The sequence below is a fragment of the Martes martes genome, assembly GCF_963455335.1.
Source record: "Martes martes genome assembly, chromosome: 2".
In the NCBI taxonomy this organism is placed as follows: Eukaryota; Metazoa; Chordata; class Mammalia; order Carnivora; family Mustelidae; genus Martes; species Martes martes.
Genome location: NC_137889.1, coordinates 71,581,832 through 71,602,534, shown reverse-complemented (window position 1 = coordinate 71,602,534; position 20,703 = coordinate 71,581,832). Strand labels below are relative to the sequence as shown.

Below are 20,703 nucleotides of genomic sequence, written 5' to 3'. Positions count from 1 at the left end.
AATATAGACATCTCCAAATATGAGAAGATGAGCTCACTGGTATCCCATCGCTAAGAGTTCCCTCCTCCAACTAACATTACCCTTGACTCAAGAGAGAATGATATGACTATGGAAAGGCCTGGCATTAATGTTTGCAGAGCATGGGGCAGAGTGCTAATGGAGGCCCACATATTGATGTTTAACTATAAGTTTTAAATCAAGGTAACAAACTGCCAAATAAAATATATTCTCGGGGCGCCTGGGTGGCTCAGTGGGTTATGCCTCCGCTTTCAGCTCGGGTCAGGATCCCAGGATCCTGGGATCGAGCCCGGCATCAGGCTCTCTGCTCAGCAGGGAGCCTGCTTCCCCCTCTCTCTCTGCCTGCCTCTCTGCCTGCTTGTGATCTCTCTCTCCCTGTGAAATAAATAAAATCTTTAAAACATATATATATATACACATATATATATATATTCTCTCCTACCTCGATAAATATACCTCCATGATAATGCAAAATTTAAAAGGGTGAGAAGGAGCTTCAGGGGGCTATGCTTCCTAAGATCCACTGACTCATAACATTATAGGAATAGATATAGATAGAAGAGGGCCAGAGTGGTACTCTCCAAAACACAGGGTCTCCTCCATATAATGACAATACTGAACAAGGTATTAAAACATCCTTTATATTTTTATAGTTTGAATTGTTGGTCACTAATCCAATTTGAAGTGATGCTCTGAAGAAAAATTGTCTAAAGATCAATTACTGAAAAGGATTATAATTCCTATTCTGTCCCTGTCTGGGCTCTTCACCTCCCACTACTTCCAAGGAAACAGCACAACAGGCAGAGAGAAGTTAAGAAGAAAGGTCAGCAGCAAATTATAGCTTGCTCTAGAATGTGAGAAATCTGAATCAGAGAAGCTCTAAAAACTGTGTCTACTTTGAAGAAATATCTGAGTTTGATTATTCAGATTCATTTAAAAATATTTATGAAATGACTATTACCTGCCAAGCAATGTGCTGAGCACTGCAGATAAAAAGAGGAAAATATTATTAATGTAGGAAAAAGAAAGACAAGTGAAAAATAACAGTAATGCATTATAACAACTAATCTACTAAATACTGAAAATGTAACAAGAACACAGAAAAAAAGAGTACTAAATTTAACAGGGGAATTCTAGCAAGATTCAGAGAAGAGATAGCAAAATTATGAGTGTAAGCTTTGGGGGCAATCCGAAAGGAGTGTACTTAAGGCAGATGGGTCAGACCGTGGAAGATCATAGAAGTAGAACGGGTCATGTAAGGAGAACGATAAATGTTGAATATTATTAGAGGAGAGTGGTAGGAAGTAAAACTGGAAAAGTTAGGGCAAAGCCCAAAACTTGTTGGCATGCCAACAACATCCAAAAAATGTAGACTTTATCATTGAAGCAAGGAAGAAGGAAGGAAGAATACTGAACATTGAATAATTTAATCAATTTGAAAATTAGCAAGAGCAATTGTTAGCTACCTTGGAGAGCAGTGAACCTTAGCCTCTGGAATCTAAAAAGAAGACCCTTGCAGTCATCCTCTGGAATCTAAAAAGAAGACCCTTGCAGTCATTCAAGAAAGACATAATGAGCACGTACACCAGGTGGCAAATAAGATGGAGAGACTAATAGGAAGACAGTAAACATCTTGAATTAGAGTTGTCAGGATTAGGCATGAGAACAAGGAAGAGGAGTCAAAAGCAAAATTCTATCAAGCATAAAACTGGCATTTCAATCTATTTTCCAATTCATTCAATGTTCACTTATGTGACCGTGAGGATGAATCAGTGACACCTCCATGCTGTGGCCAAGACAACGTGTTTTGACTTTGCTTGGAGGACTAACTCCTCAGAGACTTTTTTGAGAGTTGGAGTCACATACGCTTATTTTGAGGGATGATTATGTCAGGTACATAATCTACCAATGCTCATATGCTGTGGTTCTGCCTCTCTGAAGTCGTATATGAGACCCATCTATGCAACTAAAGAATATGTATATAAATATTATGACCACTTATCTTTACCCCATTCTCCCACCCAAATTTACACAATTTGCAATTAAGTTCAAGCAATAACTAGAATTTCTTTGTAACACATTCAATGTATGTTTCCAATTCGACTTGTGGAGTATTTTAACCCTTAACCACTAATTTGTTTCATTAAGTACTTACATTGTCCTTTGTTTCTCAATGGATTTTTTAACTTTTCGAAGTTTGTTAGTCATATCATGGGCTTCTTTATCAGCTTTGGGAGGCCTTTGACTCTCTTGCTTTTTCTCCAGGAAACTTCTCACCCATTTAGCTGTTTGTTCTACATCTCTTAAGCTGAATCTATAAGCAAATGAAAAGACCATTTGCCCTGAAAATTGTATCATAAATAAAATTTAAACCATATTTCCATCTACTGTTAACATCCTGACATATACCCATTGAGCTTTTAATATCCATCTTTACGAGTTTTATCCTGAACAGGCAAACAAGGTATTCTGGGTCATCAGACTCCTTATTAACTACCTTATAGTAAATAGTAAGTTCCCCTCCTTGTGCAGACCTTACCCCTGAGGCAACAACAATGAGAGCCCATGGAAATTTTTCCCATAAGAGTAGGTAAGATACTCGACAAGTGACGGACATAGAACAATGGATTTTCTCTATTTATACACAGAAAAGTGATTGCCCCCCCCCCGAAAAAATACAAGATGAGAAAAAGAAGTTTATTCATTTTTTTAAAAGATTTTATTTATTTATTTGACAGAGAGGGGGAGATCACAAGTTGGCAGAGAGGCAGACAGAGGGGGAGGGGGAAGCAGGCTCCCTGCTGAGCAGAAAGCCCAATGGGGCTGGATCCCAGGACTCTGAGATCATGACCTGAGCCAAAGGCAGAGGCTTTAACCCACTGAGCCACCCAGGCGCCCCATGAAAAAGAAGTTTAAAAACAAAAAAGAGGGGCTCTCTGCTCAGGAGGGAGCCTGATTCCTCCTCTCTCTCTCTGCCTGCCTCTCTGCCTACTTGTGATCTCTGTCAAATAAATAAATAAAATATTTAAAAAAAAAGAATTATGGTCTTTATTTATTTGTATTGTTGTAGTTGCTTTGTAGTTAATTCCACTCATATTTAGGTCTGCCTCCTAACAGAATCAAAGGCCCTTAGCATTATATAAATATGTGTTAGTTCAGATTTCACAAATCTTTTGTGAATTTTAGAGGCTCCTTTGTTTTTTTCCAGTTTTATTGAAATATAATTGACATGTAACATTGTGTAAGTGTAAGGTGTACAATGTAATGATTTGATACATCTGCATATCACAAAGTGATTACCATAAAAAAGTTAGTTAACACATCCATCACCTCCTGTGGTTGCCTTTTGTGTGTTAGTCTGAAAAGATTTAAGATCTACTCTTTTAACAACTTTGAAGTATACAATGCAAAGTACTGTTAGCTGTAGTCACCATGCTATACATTATATGAGACCCTGAGACCCTGGTAACCACCAATCTACTCTCTGTTTCCATGAGTTTAGCTTTTTTAGATCTTATATATAAGTGAGATCATACAGTAAAAATTTTGCTCTTAGGCAGGAATGGAGACAATGTTGGGTTCTCGCCCTAACTTTTTGGATTATGACTAATTCTTTCCAGAGACCAGATAAGGAGTAAAAAAAGTTGGTATACTGGTGAAGTGAGGTTTAAATAAATGGCAGTCTATGCCACATGGCAAGAAATTTTATATAGTAGACAATAAAATAATAAAGTTAGTAAACACTTAAACATGTTATCTTCAGATATTACTCTAAGTATCATAAATATATTAACCCATTTTGTACTCATAATCACCCTATGAGGAAAGCACTATTAATATCCCTATTTCATAGATGAGAAAATGGATATATAAAGAGATTAAGTGATCTGCCCAGGATTCCACAGCTTGAATGTGACAGAGTCTGGCCTCTAAGCCCATGTTCTTAGTCATGAAATCATATTGCTTCTTTTCTTATTTTAATGCGATTTACTTTGTTTAGGTGTACATTCTGCATGAAATGGCATCATTTTCATCATTGTACTTCAAGTTTTAAAATCTAGATCACCTTGGAAATAATTTTTCCTCTTAAATCTCTCTGATAACCTATTTAGAATGAATGTGATCAAAATTGGACTTCCATCAATATCATTTTGTCATAGTGCACTAGGGTTTTCATAATTTATTTGTATTTAATTCTCACCCTAACCCCACGCATTACTATTTTTATCACCTCATTTTGCAGATAAGGAAACTAAGGCTCAAAGCCATTAAGTAGCTGTCTATAAGTGCCATACGAATTGAGGGCAGAAGTAGGATACAGACTTGGGACTGACCATGAAATGTGTGTTCTTAAGCACACACTAATACTGTCACTAAGCATTAAACATGCTCCACACATTTCTTTCTAGCGACCAAACTGGAGAAGTTTGACAGGGATGACTATTACTTGATAAGTTCTCAGATGTACAGATTGAGCCCTAAAAAATCCCAATTTATTGATGATCTAGGGTTACTTAGGATTGAATCAAACTGCGTAAGACCAAGGATTTTCACAGTATGTTCTGCAGAGAGCCCAAAATTTCATAGACATGCCAAGATTCAATTCCTCAAGAAAATTAAATCTATGAGGCTTTTGTGAAACATTTTCTGTTTTTTAAGTGTTGATGAATTTTAATGCATCAAAATTAAACATAACTGTTTAACAAAAGACAGCGTAGACAAAGTTAAAAAACAGGTGCTAGACTCAGAGAAAATAACTGCCAAATTTATAACTGACAAAGAATTAGAATTCCTGAAAAACAACAACAAAAACAAAACAAAACAAAGGTGTGAAACCCAAAAGAAAAGTTATTTGAATAGCACATGAGGAAAAAATTAAAAGACTACTTACTTGAAAGAAATGCTCAACTTTAACACTGATCAGAGTAATGTAAATTACAACAGTAGCAAGACATGATTTTACACAATCAGAATAATAACATTTAGAAAAACCAATCCCACAAGCTTGTGATGACAGGTCAAAATGGAAACCTTATGAACTACTAATGGGACATAAATTAAGAAACCACGTTAGAAAAAAAAGTCATGTTCCATTTATTTCATTAGCTTGCCCATACTACAAAATATAGTGATTGTGCTCCTAAGTAGTTTCCAAAGAAGCTTTTATAGGTGCACAAAATACTATGTATTCTGTCGTACTCTGTCCTTTATTTTTTTTTAATTGCAGTAAAATTAACATACAGGATTATATTAATTTCAGGTATATAACATAATGATTCAATATTTGCATATGTTATGAAATGATCACATCAGTCTAATTAACATGTTACTACACACAGCTACAGAATTTGTTTTCTGGCGACAAGAACTTTTAAGAACTAATCTCTTAGCAAACTTCAAATATAAAATATACCATTATTAACCAGATTATCTATGTTGTACCTTACATTCCCATGACTTATCTATTTTTTACCTGGAAGTTTAACTCTTGACTTCCTTCACATATTGGGTGAAAATATTTTACTTCTTAAATGTTTTAAGTATGTATGTGTGCATGAAAAATAAATAGTTATTTTTTTATTTCTATATTGTAGTTAGGCTTTCAGAAATATCTCAGGTGCACAAAATTGTGTTTGTTTCTAACTAAATCTGTAGTCATGCTCTAAAGTAAAGTAGGTGAGCTTTGTAACTTCTTGGTAGTTCAGAAATTTATTTTCCTTGTCCAAACAACACAGGTAAGAGGACCAATTATACTGCAATCTCCAAAATTCCAAACACAACCATACATTTAATTATCATCATTATTTTAAATATATACCACCAATAATGATTAATTACTGTATGTCTATTTATGTGTAAACAAATTTCATTAAACTTTGCCAGCTGAACAAGATTATGTAGCTTTGTTTATTTATCTATTTGTTCATTTGTTTGTTTATATATGTGGCCTGCTTAAACTTCCATGGCTGAAAGTAGTTTGAAATTGTCAAAAGTAAAGAAAGCATTTTACTCTGATCCCAAACTATGTGATCAAAGTTAATCCAGGATACAGAGTATTACCCATTTAATGAACATATTTTGCTATAACTTATACCTCACCAAAACTGGATAATTACATTCAACTTTAAGCTATTTTCATGCTATAGCATATAAACTTCAGCAAGACAGCAGTGTGTCTGTTACAGTTCTCAGAACTATAAATTAAAAACAATAAAATGCCACACCAGTAAATATGCTAGTATGTTGTAAGGATACTTTAATTTTACGTGGGATACCTGTGTGTGTAAACATTCAATTTATTTTGCAAAATATCTCAATATTTACTGGAAATTTACAAGACTTAAATAAAATATAATAGTTTACAGTAGAAAGATAAAAAATGGAGTAGGAGACTATTCAAAGATGGTAATTTGTAATAGCACAAGTAAAAATAGTTTTTTAAGAACTGGTATTTTTAAGAACTAAATATTTTGGGGGGGTACTTTGGTGTTTCAGTTGTTAAGACTCTGCCTTCCTCTCAGGTCATGATCCCAGGGTCCTGGGATCAAGCCCCCCCTCGGGCTCCCCAATGGGAGCCTGCTGGGCAGGAAGCCTGCTTCTCCCTCTCCCACTCCCTCTGCTTCTGTTCCCTCTCTTGCTTTGTCTGTCTCTGTCAAATAATTTAAAAAAAAAAAAAAAGAACTAAATATTTTTTTGAACTAGAAAGGTCTATTTTTTATATATGTATTCTGATAACAAATGAGCACCAAAAATAGTTATGAGTACCTAATTACAACAGTAAAGTTTGTGTAATTTTCCTCAACTTAAAAGAATAAGCCAGTTACAAATTACAAACAAAAACTAATTAAATTAAATGACTTACAAAAAAAATAATGCCGGTAACTTTTCCATTTTCCTTAGCTTTTCAACAAGAAGTGGAAACATTCTTATCATGTTTTCTGAACTAAAAACTGAATCAGGACTAAGATTCCTCAGAACCATTTTGGCCTGTAGCAATGAACAAAAAATTATTAGTTTTAAATTCTGCACAATAAAAAAAGGAATTACTACTTTTGGCTAAAATATTTTCATAGTTGTCTAATCTCTATTTCTGTGCTTCTTTAAAATAAAATATAATAAAATATTTATGAAAATATAACATTTTATAAAGAACCATCAAAAAATACACAAATCAGTACATCAAAGAACAACAACAAAAAGACTAATACAATATACACGCATACATATATGCAATTTAACATGCAATTATGTAAGACAACAAAAGTCAGTCAGAAAGAAGTTGTTAGCAAATGATGCTTGGTACCACTACGGCAGAAGGTGGGGTAAATCAGTTTCTTTCCATATCCTGTATGAAAACCACTTTCAAATACCTTTTGAAAGTTTTTAAATGACAAAATAAATGGAAGAAAATATAAATTAATTATGTTTCTGAGTGAGAGGAGATTACCTGAGTTAAAATGAATTCTGTTACGCTGAAAAGAAATAAAAATATTTAAAAAAATGTAATGGAAAAAACTCAAATGGGAAAAGTCTAATATAAATCACTCACCAAAAATGAGAAACCTTAATGTATGACAATAAAACAAACTTCAAAATATAAAGACCATCAACTTATTTAATATAAATATGAAAACTTATATGACCCCAGGTGAACACTTTAATACACAATTAGTTCCTACAAATTGAAATAAAGATCATAAAAGAAAAAAAATCCCGAGACAAAAATGATGAAAGGTATAAAGGCTTCTTCTGAGCAACTGTTACTATGATTTCAATCTCTCTGCTGCCACGGCATCAAAAACACTGACTGTGGATAGTGACACTGCTGTTCTTGTCCTATTGTAACACTGAACAGGAACCTGTGGCTTCTGGGATGTGTTTTAGAAAGTACAAAGGATTAAACAAAAAGAAATGTCCTTTTCCTCTTTCTATTCTACCTCAGAATCATTAGATTTCCATTCTGCCTAGAGTTGTAAAATGAACATTGAAGACTAAAATAATAGTAATAATAATAATAATGATGATGAAAACAATGTAACTCAAGAAAACAAGGAACATAGGGTTTTGCCAAAAACATGTGTGATTACCTCCTCAGCATGGCCATTTTTGATCCAGCTTGTTAATTCTGCCTTTAAGCTCTCTTCATATTTTCTAGCATCCAACTTTTTAATGACTATTTTATTTTTAAAATGAATGAATTTTTCTGGATCAAATTCCTTGAAAAGAAACAGCACAAAATTAAATAAAATTATGCAAGATAATCCAAAGATGTTTCTCAATTGTGCATTTCATTTAACAGAATTATAAGCTTCTTGGGAGTACAGACTATTGAATGTCTTTTTATCCCCTCAAAGTTTCCAGTATGTAAACCTAATAGGATGGAATAGGAACTCTTTGAAGAGTTCTCTTCAAAGAAACAATGCAGAGCACAACCACATAGAAGATGAAAACAGACAGCAATTAGGGTATAAAGGGAAAAGGGGAGTACAATGAGAAAATGAAGGAGTATGAATCCAAGATGTAAAAGGAGACTAAAATATCAAAAATATCCCAGAAACTGAAAGAAGAAATATCTTCTAGAATTCAATGGCATTACATACCATTAAAGTAAAACACAATATGTTAGCAAGAAGAGTGTCGGAGGAGGGATGATTTTGTTTTGGAAACCATCTATAATTTTAAAAGATTAGATGCACATAATCAGAAAGGGTTAGAATTTGTCTTTCTGAACATCAATGTTACCATCTACTGTAATAAAATTAATTCAAATCAAATATGTAATTATTACTTACCTGGGCCCTGGGCCAGCTTTCCCAGAATTGAAACATGGTATCATAAAGCTGGATGGTTTCTCGAGGGGAAAGGGTAAGATCAGAAGGAAATCCATACTTTTCAATCTACATTTAAAATAAAATTAAAAATTTTAATATTCTTTCATTTTGTCTCATATTCTGTCTGTCCTTTGCCCTGTGAGCATGTGTAAAATCCCCGAACATGAGGCTGCATTATGTCAACATAGTAACTGATTATGTTATTTTTGGAATGTAAGCATTGTGTTCTCTTATTAATCCTACTTGAGAGTAGTATATTATTTTGCCTAACTAAAAAACATATATGTAAGATAAATCCAAAAGTTATCACAGTTTTTAAAATATAAATCTTATTTCTGTCACTAGAATGCTTGTGATTTCTTAAGTCTCTTACTTAGTCTTTTATAGAAGCCTGAGTTTCTCAGTTTCTAAAATGGACAATTCTGCCTGTGCCATAGATTTGTTGCAAGAATCAAGTTAGATAATGTATGTAACAAGTCCAGTGAAATATCTGACAGTTGATGTCTCGACTGTCAATGATCAACTCACAAGTCTTAATTTTTAAAATCAGTTTAATAATTCTGTGGCTAAAAGCTGGGAATTCAATTCAGTTGTTCTCCACTACCTAGTAACTAATGAAAAGGCAAAACCTGAGCCAGTCTACATTGAGAAGGAAGAGAAATAAAAGGTCATAAATTTGTACCATCCTACATTTGTAAACACAATAGTATTATATCATGATGCTATTTTGCAAACCACATTGTCCCTAATGCCCCCAAGTGATGGTAAGAATAGATCTGTACTGAGCAGAAAGAGGCAACAGTTCCTTCCATGACTTCCTGGGGCTGACAGCTCTCCAGGAGCTACTCCTCTGTGGCATGGTAATTGGTTGCAAAGGCCAAGCTCTGTTTTTTTTTTTTTTTTTTTTCTTTTACCAGAAATAAGCCTCATATGATTGAAGGGCAGTCCTTCACCTCAGTTGAATTAAGGCCACCCTACTCATCCTGTTTCACCCCTTCCCTTCTCAAACTATTTCTGTGACTAAGCTGTAGGGGCAACAGTCAGGGTGGATGGTTCTTCTCTTTAGGTTACAACAATTTATTATGCTTTTTCGTGCCACTGAGTTCTTTCATATTAATCTGAAGTATACTATACAACATCAAGAATAATTTACTCATTTGGGAAGGTCTGCTCGCTTTGTATTGCTGCTACTTTAAGAAACACACTATATAAACACATGCTACGCACACAGCTATCAAAACACATTTAATAATGCCCTTTGAGTTTATCCTCCATTCCTTCTGCAAAAGTCCAGAAGTCTTAAGAAGATTCATACAACAGCATGATCTTTGCAGAAGTCATACGGGGTCAGAGCATACTGTAGCAATTCTTTTGCTTTCCAGTGACCCCACTAATAGCTAGTGAAAATAGGGGAAAGGCACTTGGACCAAAATGCCAATCTTGCTAGGTACTCCAAATCACTGCACTCATTGCTACTTAAAGACAACCTGCCTGGAACCATCCTATACAAAATAAATAATTTTTTAAATACTATGCTGTTTTAAAAATGTCAGGTGACAGTGGGGAAAGAAAGAAGGAGACAGAAAGATAGAGACAGAAAAAGAAGACTTATTTATGTGTGGGTTATCACCCATATTCTAAATCTAAGGTGTGAGGTCACAGGGATTTTGTCCATATTTTAGTTTTATTTAGGGTTTGGATTGGGCTATTGACACACAAAGAGAAACTTCTGAAATAAAATCTTATTAGAAAATTACCATGATGACATGGGGAGATGGAGAGGAGAAGGGAGTTGAGGGAAACTGGAGGGTGAGATGAACCATGAGAGACTATGGACTCTGAAAAACAATCCGAGGGTTTTGAAGGGGCAGGGAATGGGAGGTTGGGGGAGCCTGGTGGTAGGTATTATGGAGGGCACGTATTGCATGGAGCCCTCGGTGTGGTGCATAAACAATGAATTCTGTTACACTGAAAAGAAATTAAATTTAAAAAAAAATTACCATGATTAGGATTCATTTGGTTGCTTTTAGAAGCCATTGCATCATAGCCCAAAGGCTATAAAGTGATTCTCATTCATTCAATCATTTAGGTATTTGTTCAATAGATCATTCAGAAAACTGTGATGATAGGGCAAACTCTGAAGTTGATCTTGGTTGCATCCTGGCCCCACCACTTACTTTTGGTGCAATAATGAGTTAGTTAAATGCTCTATGCCTCACTGTTCTCATTTGTAAAATGGTAATATCAACAACACATCCATCCTAAAACTGTTGTGATCGTTAAAAGAGATAAAATACATAAAATTCTTAGAAATAAAGGAAATGATCAATTTAAGTTGGCTGTCTTTACTTAATATATATTTATTAAGCATCTTTTATATACACAGTGTTTAGGAACTCATAAGGACATAAAATTTGTCTTCAAGGAGTTATTCTAGTAAGATAAAGGAGACATGTATATCAACAACTTTGGCAGTAAGCTGATCATGATTGGTGTCATACAAGAAATACAGACAAGGTGCTATGGCAAGATTACATCCAGCTAACAAAGTCACAGAAGGACTCCGAAGATGTTTCACATTGGAAGAGTCATACAAGGGCACCTGGGTGGCTCAGTGGGTTAAGCCTCTGCCTTCGGCTCAGGTCATAATCCCAGAGTCCTGGGATCGAGCCCCACATCGGGCTCTCTGCTCCGCGGGGAGCCTGCTTCCCCCTCTCTCTCTTCCTGCCTCTCTGCCTACTTGTGATCTCTCTATCTGTGTCAAATAAATAAGATCTTAAAAAAAGAAAAAAGAGTCATACAAGATAAAGAGGATCTGAGGGAACCTGGGTGGCTCAGTGGGTTAAAGCCTCTGCCTTCGGCTCAGGTCATGATCCCAGGGTCCTGGGATCCAGCCCTGCATCCGGCTCTCTGCTCTGCAGGGAGCCTGCTTCCCTTCCTCTCTCTCTGCCTGCCACCCTGCCTACCTGTGATCTTTGTCTGTCAAATAAATAAATAAAATCTTTTAAAAAAAAAAAAAAAGATAAACAGGATCTGAACAACTGGCATTTGGCATCTGCTGATGGAGTCCAGGAGCAATATAAATCATGAGGACGTCCACATAAGATACATCAGGTTTTGGGGCCAGGTCAGAGAAGACCTAGGAAGCCAAGCCAAGGAGCTATGAATTTAATCACTTCCAAAGGAAAGCCATTAAACTTGGCAAGATCATAATTATGTGTTAGGAGTTTTACCTGACAACAAAATTTAGAATATATTCTACTTGCTAGGTTTTGAAAGGAAGACAAATAATGACTAATTATCACTTTGAGAGGCAATGAGAGCTTGAATGGGTTATTCCTAAGAGTAGGATGAGAAAGGAAGAGAATTAAGCCTGGAAAATTAAGAAGTCTTCCCCCACAGACACCTCGTTGCTCCAAATAATATCCTGAGACCTCCACTGTATTGATTCACTACCAAAAAATCATGTTATGATTGTTACATTAGTGAAATGTCTTTTCCTTATTTAACCTAACTGACAGTGATCAGATTCTCACATGTTCTAGGAGCTGTCCACATATAGTTGTGCACTAAGGGTTAGTGTCACAAAGGTGGACAGAAAGACATGGGTACTGGGAAGGACAATGGGCAAAGATAATGTCCAAGAATAAATAAATAAACCAAAAAAACTTCAGTCAAAAAAATGACTAAAACTTGTAGTCATGTTTAAGCCTTGTGGATCCAGACATCACTGAGGGTTCACTGACGACTACAAAGTTATTTTTCTTACTTTGAAAAAACTGATGTTAATAAATATTCTTCAACCCTGAGAAAGGACGATATCCTGCCACTTGAAACAACATAAATGTACCAAGCACACTATGCTTAGTTATACAGAGATAAGTCAGGCAGAGAAATACAAGTGTCAGCATAATATCACTTATACGTGGAATCTAAAAAAGTCAAACTCGTAAAAAACACAGTAAAATGACAGTTACCAGGGGATGTGAGATAGGGGAGTTAAGATCAGTGTTGTTTAAAGGCACAAATTTGCCAAAAGTAAATACGACATAGAGATTTAATGCACAGTATAATAAATATGGACAATAATATTGTAGTATAATTATATAATGTGATAGAAGTGCTAATATTGCTATCACAATTATTTTACAATATATAAATATATCAAATTAACATGTTATACACCATAAATTTATACTTACATGTCAAATATATTCAATAAACTAAATAAAAAATAAAACTAATGTTAAATATCTGTTACAAAGTATCTATTCTACAGTTCTCCTAAGAATCAACTAGGCAGCTTTTCAATTTTAACATATATACAATTAATTTATATTAGTCAGGACAAATATGGCTAAAGTATTACTTACATGATCTGTTGTTAGTGCAGCACATGGGTGAAAATGATCGAAACAGATGTCATGATGTTTTATTGAACATATATGCTTCTCTAAATCATTGTATCTCTCACCATAGAGCACTAACAATGAAGAGGAAGAATTCCCAAATCAGTGGACACATAAGGACTGCAATGATTTTGAAGTAAAAGAAAAATTCCAAACATACCAAGTCTAACTTTATATGATTCCTTTATTTGGAAGTAATCTTTGGGAGAATTGGCACAACAGACAGCATTTCTATCAAAAGCAGTATTTTTTCTCATTGTATTGTCTTCTTGTTTCCAGTAGTGTTTTACTGATTGTAGCCACCTTAAAAAATAAATTTACATTTTATGCAGACAGCAATATAATACTACTTCTTGTGACATTAAATATTTTAAATAAAGATGCCTTAAAAATTATAATTAAAGGAATAGGCCTTAGAGGCAGACTACCTGAGACTGAATCCCAGCCTCCTTACTGCCGTCAGTTGCCCTTGGTTGAATCACTTACATTGTTTGTACTTCATTTTCCACATTCTACATTCCATAAAAATGAAAATAATAATAGTAGTAGAAATATGATTCAATAGTAGTAATGGAAATAGTAAATCATAAGGGTTGTTGGGTATTAATAAATTATTAATGTTAATTATCAATATTAATTATTAAATTAGTATTATTAAAATACTAATTATTAATATTAATAATTTGCTATTTGCAAAACACTTAGAATACTGTATGACACACAGTAGCCTTTGCTATAATTGTTATAGCAATGAGGCAAAAATCTAGCCCAAAATGATATGGGTTTTTCAATTAGTAAGGTTTTGCTATCTTTCTAAACATCTACAAAGTGGGACAACAGAAGAAATCTCAAGGTCTGTGTCAGGGGATGTCATTATACTATTTCATTTTTTCTTTCTTGCTAAAGGACAGAAAAAAAAAAGAATATAAATCTATCACTGCTGGTGGACTTTTTTTGACATATGGAAGAAATTTTCTACTCAATAGCAGATCTGGCTGGGACAGTCCTTGATTTTCCCTTACTGAGTGTGGCCTTTCTCAGCACCTGCCAAGAAGTGTGATAGATGCTCTGTTGCTTGAACAGCCAAGGATAAGTTAGTAAACTCACCAGAAAGTTAGGAAAGTCTTCAGAACCTATATAGAAAGTATAAAATTTAAAACTGAAATGCATTTATCCAAATTGGAACATAATACCTACTCAGTGAGATGCTGAGGGTTACTTATGGTAGCTGAAAGAGCCAGAAAAGGGCATCGGATCATGACAAGGAGATGCTCCCAGACTTCTGCTCCAATTTCTCCACCAAGACAATGGACCTATTAAAAAAAATTCTCCTTTAAAAAGCTGATTTTAAAATAGCAAATGAAAATAAGACACAGAAGCTCAAATCACCATACAGTTTCATGTTCCCTCTATTGACGATGCCAAGTTTATATAAATATCCAGAATCAGGTAATAGAACATCTTGACACAAATTTTCTTCAATCCCCATAACCAATCCATCAATAATTCCTATTTCTCTTACTTTCAAAAATTTCTTTCAAATCTATGCATTTCTCTCCAATGTGTACTGTCACCCAATCCACCATCATGACTCAGCTGCACCACTACAATATCCTCCTGACTACCACCTAGTTTCCCTTGATGTCCTCTAATTCTTCTATCACAGCAAAAACGATATGTCTTAAAGACAAATTAGATCAGTCCATGTCCCTAATTAAATTTCTTCAATATCTTCCTTTGCAAATGGAACAGAATGTTAACTCCTTAACAGGGTGTACACTATACTTAATTTGTCCCCCTCTTGCCTCTCTAGCTTCGTTATTAAGTCATTCTGTCCCATCCTGCTCCCCCTCTGCTTAGGACATACTAGACTTTCCGGTGTTCCTTGAACACACCTTTCCTACCCCAGAGCTTTTTCATGTATCATTCCTTCTGCATAACATGCTTTTACCCCTCTTTTCAGCTTGCACAGTTCAGGCTAATGTCACATCATTAGAAGGACTTTGCTGACTGCCACTCCAGAGTTGCTCTCCTATGGCCTTCCTGCCATTATCAGTCATGCCAGCATGTTCTTTCCCTTTACAGTATGTACCAATATGGGCTTGGCATAGTCACATGTGTACTTGTTTGTGTGCTTACTTGTTTAATTCTCTTTTTTTCAATTACTCTGTGACTCTAGACCTGGGCATTCCCAACACCAACAGTGCCTGGCATGGGAGGGGCACCCCTTAAATATTTGCTAAATTAATGAATGAATGTCTTTTAATCAAATAATGCAAACTGAACTCACTTCAGAGAAGATTCTCAAAGGTAGTCTTCTTTAAACAGATTAAATTATGAAGCCTAGCAATTAGTTGGAAAGGACCACCTGAGACAGAGAGTAAAAGTTTTTTTTTCCACTGCCCATTTGGTTTTGGCCTGGTTAGATAATATACAACTCTGCTGAACGCTTTGTAAAAGCAGATAGTACTTTCCTCTGACCCTGCTAGAATTGGCATTAGCCTTCAAAACCCTTCAGCTTTACCTTATATAAAACTGGGGAAGTTAAGGTACCCAATGCCATACCATTTCAGAGTTTTGAAATTAGAGTACAACTCAAGTTCTTGATTACAGAGAATTGTTGAATTTTTATTTTGAACAGAAATATTCAAAGCCTTCAAGATGCAATATATACAGAGTAACTAAAAATAAGCACCAAAAAATCAGTATCAAACAAATAAAACATATAGCCTACTTAGTAGCTCCAAGTTTACAACAAGAATAGTTAAGTTAAATACAAGCTTATCATCTTCTTCCACTTCAGGCTGAATTTCCTTGGAGCAAAGGAATATATCCTTTTATAATATTTTAAATATCTTTCAATAAATATCCTTAATAAAATATAAGCATAAAATGTTATAAATATTTAATACATATTTATTTAATATCTATTTAATATATATTATTTAATATAAATATTAAATAAATAAAATATATAAAATATGTATATGTGTATTTTATATATTACATATAAAATTATATTTTAAACATATAAATATATATATAACATATGTTATATATAAATGAATACATAAATATAATAAATATTTTATAAATATATATTTTATATGTATTATATAAATACATAAATATAATACATAATTATATATTATATAAATATATGCTATATATAAATCAGGTATTATAACATATATAATAAGTAAAATATATATAATATACACAAATAAAATAAATGACTATAATAAGCATTTAATAAACAGATAGCATATAATATTTAATAAATATATATTTATATATTTAATATATAATACATTAAACATGTATTTTATATTATATAAATATATTTTAATATATATAAAATATACATTTATTAAAATACAAAATAAAATATAAGGATAAAATGTTATAAATATTTATAAATGCTATAAAATTTTATAACATTTATAAATACTATAAAATGCTATAAATATCTTCCATTCGTCTCTATAAACTTCCATTATTTTCCATCCTGGTCTCTCTAGCCAGGGAGATCACTTCAAAGACTCCAATGCTCTCTGGTTCCCTTGGACTTGGCCAATGGAGAACCTTGGCAAGGGATCAAGAGCAGGAAGGAAAAATGACATCTTTATTTCATTGGATCCCTTCCTGAAAGGTTATCTTGAACTAGCTATGTCCCTCAAATAAGATAAGTACTCAAAATACGGCTACCTCAATCAATCTCCTTCTGCGTATCAGTAACTGCTTCTTTGACTTGTCCCTTTAAGCATAGGGGTAAGTTACTAGCTCTGAATTACCACACTAACCTTTATAGTTTCCCTCACATACACTTTTGGAAAACTCTCTGTTGTGTTTTGACTGGACATTTGTTTTCTGTTGTGTTTGATGACTGACAAAATAATTCATGTAACTGCTATCATTGTTAGAGACCAAAATGCTTTGCTCTAGAAGTCAAAGACTGGATTTTGAAATCTCTACCAGGAAAACTTATGTCATGGTGGTTAATTCTGCCTTGTTACACAGACCTCTGCAGCATATACCAACATCCCCTATTGAGTCACAACAGCAAAATGCAGCCAAAAGACAGTATGATTCACTGAGGAAACCATTCAGAAGGAAGTACCCCCCACAACTAGAACTCTATACAAAAGGATAAATGTCTTAAAGCACCAAATATCTTCATTATAGCACTTATGTACACTAGGAAATCAACCTAGAGAAACAATACCAAACCTACCTCGTCAAATATAACATATCTGATCCTTTTCACCCACGTTTGGCGATGAGGAGCTAATAGCAGAATTTCAAAGCAGACAGGAACTGTAATAAGTACCTAAAAATAACATTGTATAAACAAAAATTTTGAGTACTTTACTATGTGCAGACTTTGTTATAAGAATATGAAAAATAGAGTTAAAACTCCTGAATATACCTGCTAATAATTATGATATAATATCACTTCTGAGAATATTTCATTAAAATTATGATATATTAGGTTAAACTTTATGAAACTGTAATTCTTATAAGTCAAAGTGGAAAAATACCAGATTTGAAGTTTAAATTCTTATTTATAAGCAAAATAATACAAATAGAGTTAATCATCACAGGTTTATTTCTTCAATCTGACCCTGAGATAGTTTTGTTTAAAAAATGTCTATATAGGATCAACAACTATGGATGTGGGGAGAAGAAGAATTGGGCTGAGGGAGAAGTTATACTTCAAAACAGGCCTGATGAAACCTTGACGAACCTGGCACAGAATTCTGGAGTGAATACTGGCTGTCAGAGCTATTCCACATGAGGCTGAAATGTCCCAGCATTTATACCCCTGCCTAGCTCAACCACAGGACAGGGACTGTGGAGGCAGAACTAGAGGAACTGACAGCTGGCATTTGTCTTGACCACTCTCCCAACATCTGGGCAGCAAGTCCATCCTTGAAAGGCAATCTGGGTAACACATCTTAATGTTTTCCCTGCAACGTATTATAATCATCTTTTCACTTTTTGTTCAGTCTTAATTGTATATTTATGAATTTGTTAAGGAGGAAAACTATCTATGGCTTACTTAGCATCAGGTATTCTATCAATAATACATTTTTTAAATTATGATTATCTTACTCATCAAGAAAAGTGAGAATATCCTGGTTATCAAGAAAAAGTCATTCTGATTAGAAATTGTTTATTAATTTTTTATAGCATTGGGTTCTTCAGATCATTTTTAACCCATTTATAAACCAAGATAATGTAATAAACTATAACTGAAATCTGGAGTTCAAACCTAAGTGTTCTTAGAGAAAGATGAGTGCTATTTCTCAACTCTTGGGAATATAACAATATTAAATTTTCTGTAAAGCCATTTCATCTTTTGCAAATTCAAAAAATTATTTCCATGAGGCTTTGTGAAGATGCTGAATTTCGTGAAAGAGAAATATATTAGTACTATTATATAATTTGATAACAAATGCATTAATTAATATATCCTACCTGACAGTTTAGGGCATCATGACGATAGTCCCTTGTAAAAACACCACATAGAGCTTCACCATGTGGCAGATTTTTGGTGAAACGATTCTGAACAGTTGCTGCCACTTGATTAACAAGAGCCTGATTGACAAGGGAAGAAATTCAATAATCACATTATAAAGCACAGATGAAACCTCAGAGAATGACAGGAACTGTCTAAAAATACAGTTAAAAGTCAGAGAGCTTGGGGTGCCTGGGTGGCTCAGTTGGTTGAGCAACTGCCTTCGGCTCAGGTCATGATCCTAGACACGCGGGATTGAGTCCTGCATCAGGCTCCCTGCTCCATGGGGAGTCTTCTTCTACCTCTGATCTTCTCCCCTCTCATGCTCTCTCGCACTCTCTCTCTCTCTCAAATAAATTTTTTTAAAAATCTTTTTAAAAAAAGTCAGAAAGCTTAACAGCACCTTTCTTACACCCATCTACTCTAAATACACTAACATGCTCTCTTTGAGATATTTGACTAAGCATGTGAGCCACATTGATAAACCTCAACTTAAAGTAAAATGGGGGGAAATATGGCTTAATCAGAAGGAAAAAACAGGAAATGTTGCTCATATATCAGAAAAAAATAGATGAATACCTGTATGACCAAGGCTTAGAAAGAAGCTGTGAGTCTACTATAGAAGAAAGACCAAGTGAAGGATTGTCAGATAGATATGTGGTTCTTCTATTTGGGAACTACCTTCAGACATCTGAAGTTTGAAGATATACATGAATACTTTGGATCAGGTGACTAGTGGAATCTGAGAATGTGGAATCTATGAACATCTATTTTATACTTTATGCCCCCCTCAAAAGTAACACATAGATTAAAACATAAATTTTAGGGGCGCCTGGGTGGCTCAGGGGGTTAAGCCTCTGCCTTCAGCTCAAGTCATGATCTCAGGGTCTTGGGATCAAGTCCCGCATCGGGCTCTCTGCTCAGCGGGGAGCCTGCTTCCCTCTCTCTCTCTCTCTGCCTACTTGTGATCTCTGTCTCTCTGTCAAATAAATAAATAAAATCTTTTTTAAAAAACCCATAAAACATAAATTTTAAAACATAAGCATAAAGACACTAAAAAGTGAACATTTCCACATATCTGAGCACACACAGAAACATTAAATGAAAATACTGATAGACCTGAGTACACAAAGATATTAATAAAACATTATCACTAATATGACTCAACATAGTAAGAAGACAAAATAACCAATAAAAGTATATGCTATGATACATAAAAAGCAATGTACTTAGTATACAAAACAAATCAATGAAAAGACAATCTCACTTCCCCCAAAGTAAAAGACAAACGGGCAAATGCATCTATAAGTAGTTCATGAATAAAAAAATGTCAGTGCCCAAAATCACATAAAGATACCCAAATGACTAGTGATCACAGAAAAGCAAATTTAAATACGAGATAGCAGTTTCACCTGTTAGTATGGCAAAACATTTTAATAATAATAGAAATGTTAGAGAAGATAAGAGAATACACACTGCCATATCTGTCAGTGGGAATAAAAATGGATTTAAACTTTTAAAAGAGTAATTTGGCAAAAAGTAACCGTGTTGTTACTAAAATTCTACTTCTAGCTAGGTTAATTTTTTATATATATTACTAATTTTCAGCATTGAGCACTTATTAAGCCATGAAAAACAAAAAAGCTACAATAAAAAATAGAGTGCTCATTTCAACTAATCATATTGATCAATCTGGTTCTGAGGCTGACCACAATTCACTAAACTTTTCCTAGAAGCTTAAATGGAGTCTGAATTCATTTTAATCTATAGAATTAAAGTTATTTAAACTAAATGTGCCTTTTCTAAGAGTAATCACTTTACAAGGGTTATGAGTGAGGATATGCAAACTTACACTTTCTGAAAGTCAAACTTTCTCCCTAATGACAAAGATCATATTTTCTGTTTTTAAATTTAACATTAAGCA

At 34.1% G+C, this 20,703-nt stretch overlaps 1 protein-coding gene across 1 annotated transcript in view; it reads right to left on the bottom strand.

Moving 5' to 3' along the window:
• DDX60 (DExD/H-box helicase 60) overlaps positions 1-20,703 on the bottom strand; it is a 116,586-nt gene that overhangs the window by 43,408 nt on the left and 52,475 nt on the right. The window contains exons 18-26 of the mRNA XM_080796705.1: positions 18,740-18,859; positions 17,493-17,588; positions 14,456-14,571; positions 13,419-13,561; positions 13,223-13,332; positions 8,811-8,915; positions 8,106-8,234; positions 6,881-7,005; positions 2,174-2,332 (exon numbers count right to left, since the gene is read on the bottom strand). Of these exons, the coding sequence (XP_080652831.1) occupies positions 2,174-2,332; positions 6,881-7,005; positions 8,106-8,234; positions 8,811-8,915; positions 13,223-13,332; positions 13,419-13,561; positions 14,456-14,571; positions 17,493-17,588; positions 18,740-18,859 (1,103 nt within the window). The remainder of the gene's footprint in view (positions 1-2,173; positions 2,333-6,880; positions 7,006-8,105; positions 8,235-8,810; positions 8,916-13,222; positions 13,333-13,418; positions 13,562-14,455; positions 14,572-17,492; positions 17,589-18,739; positions 18,860-20,703) is intronic.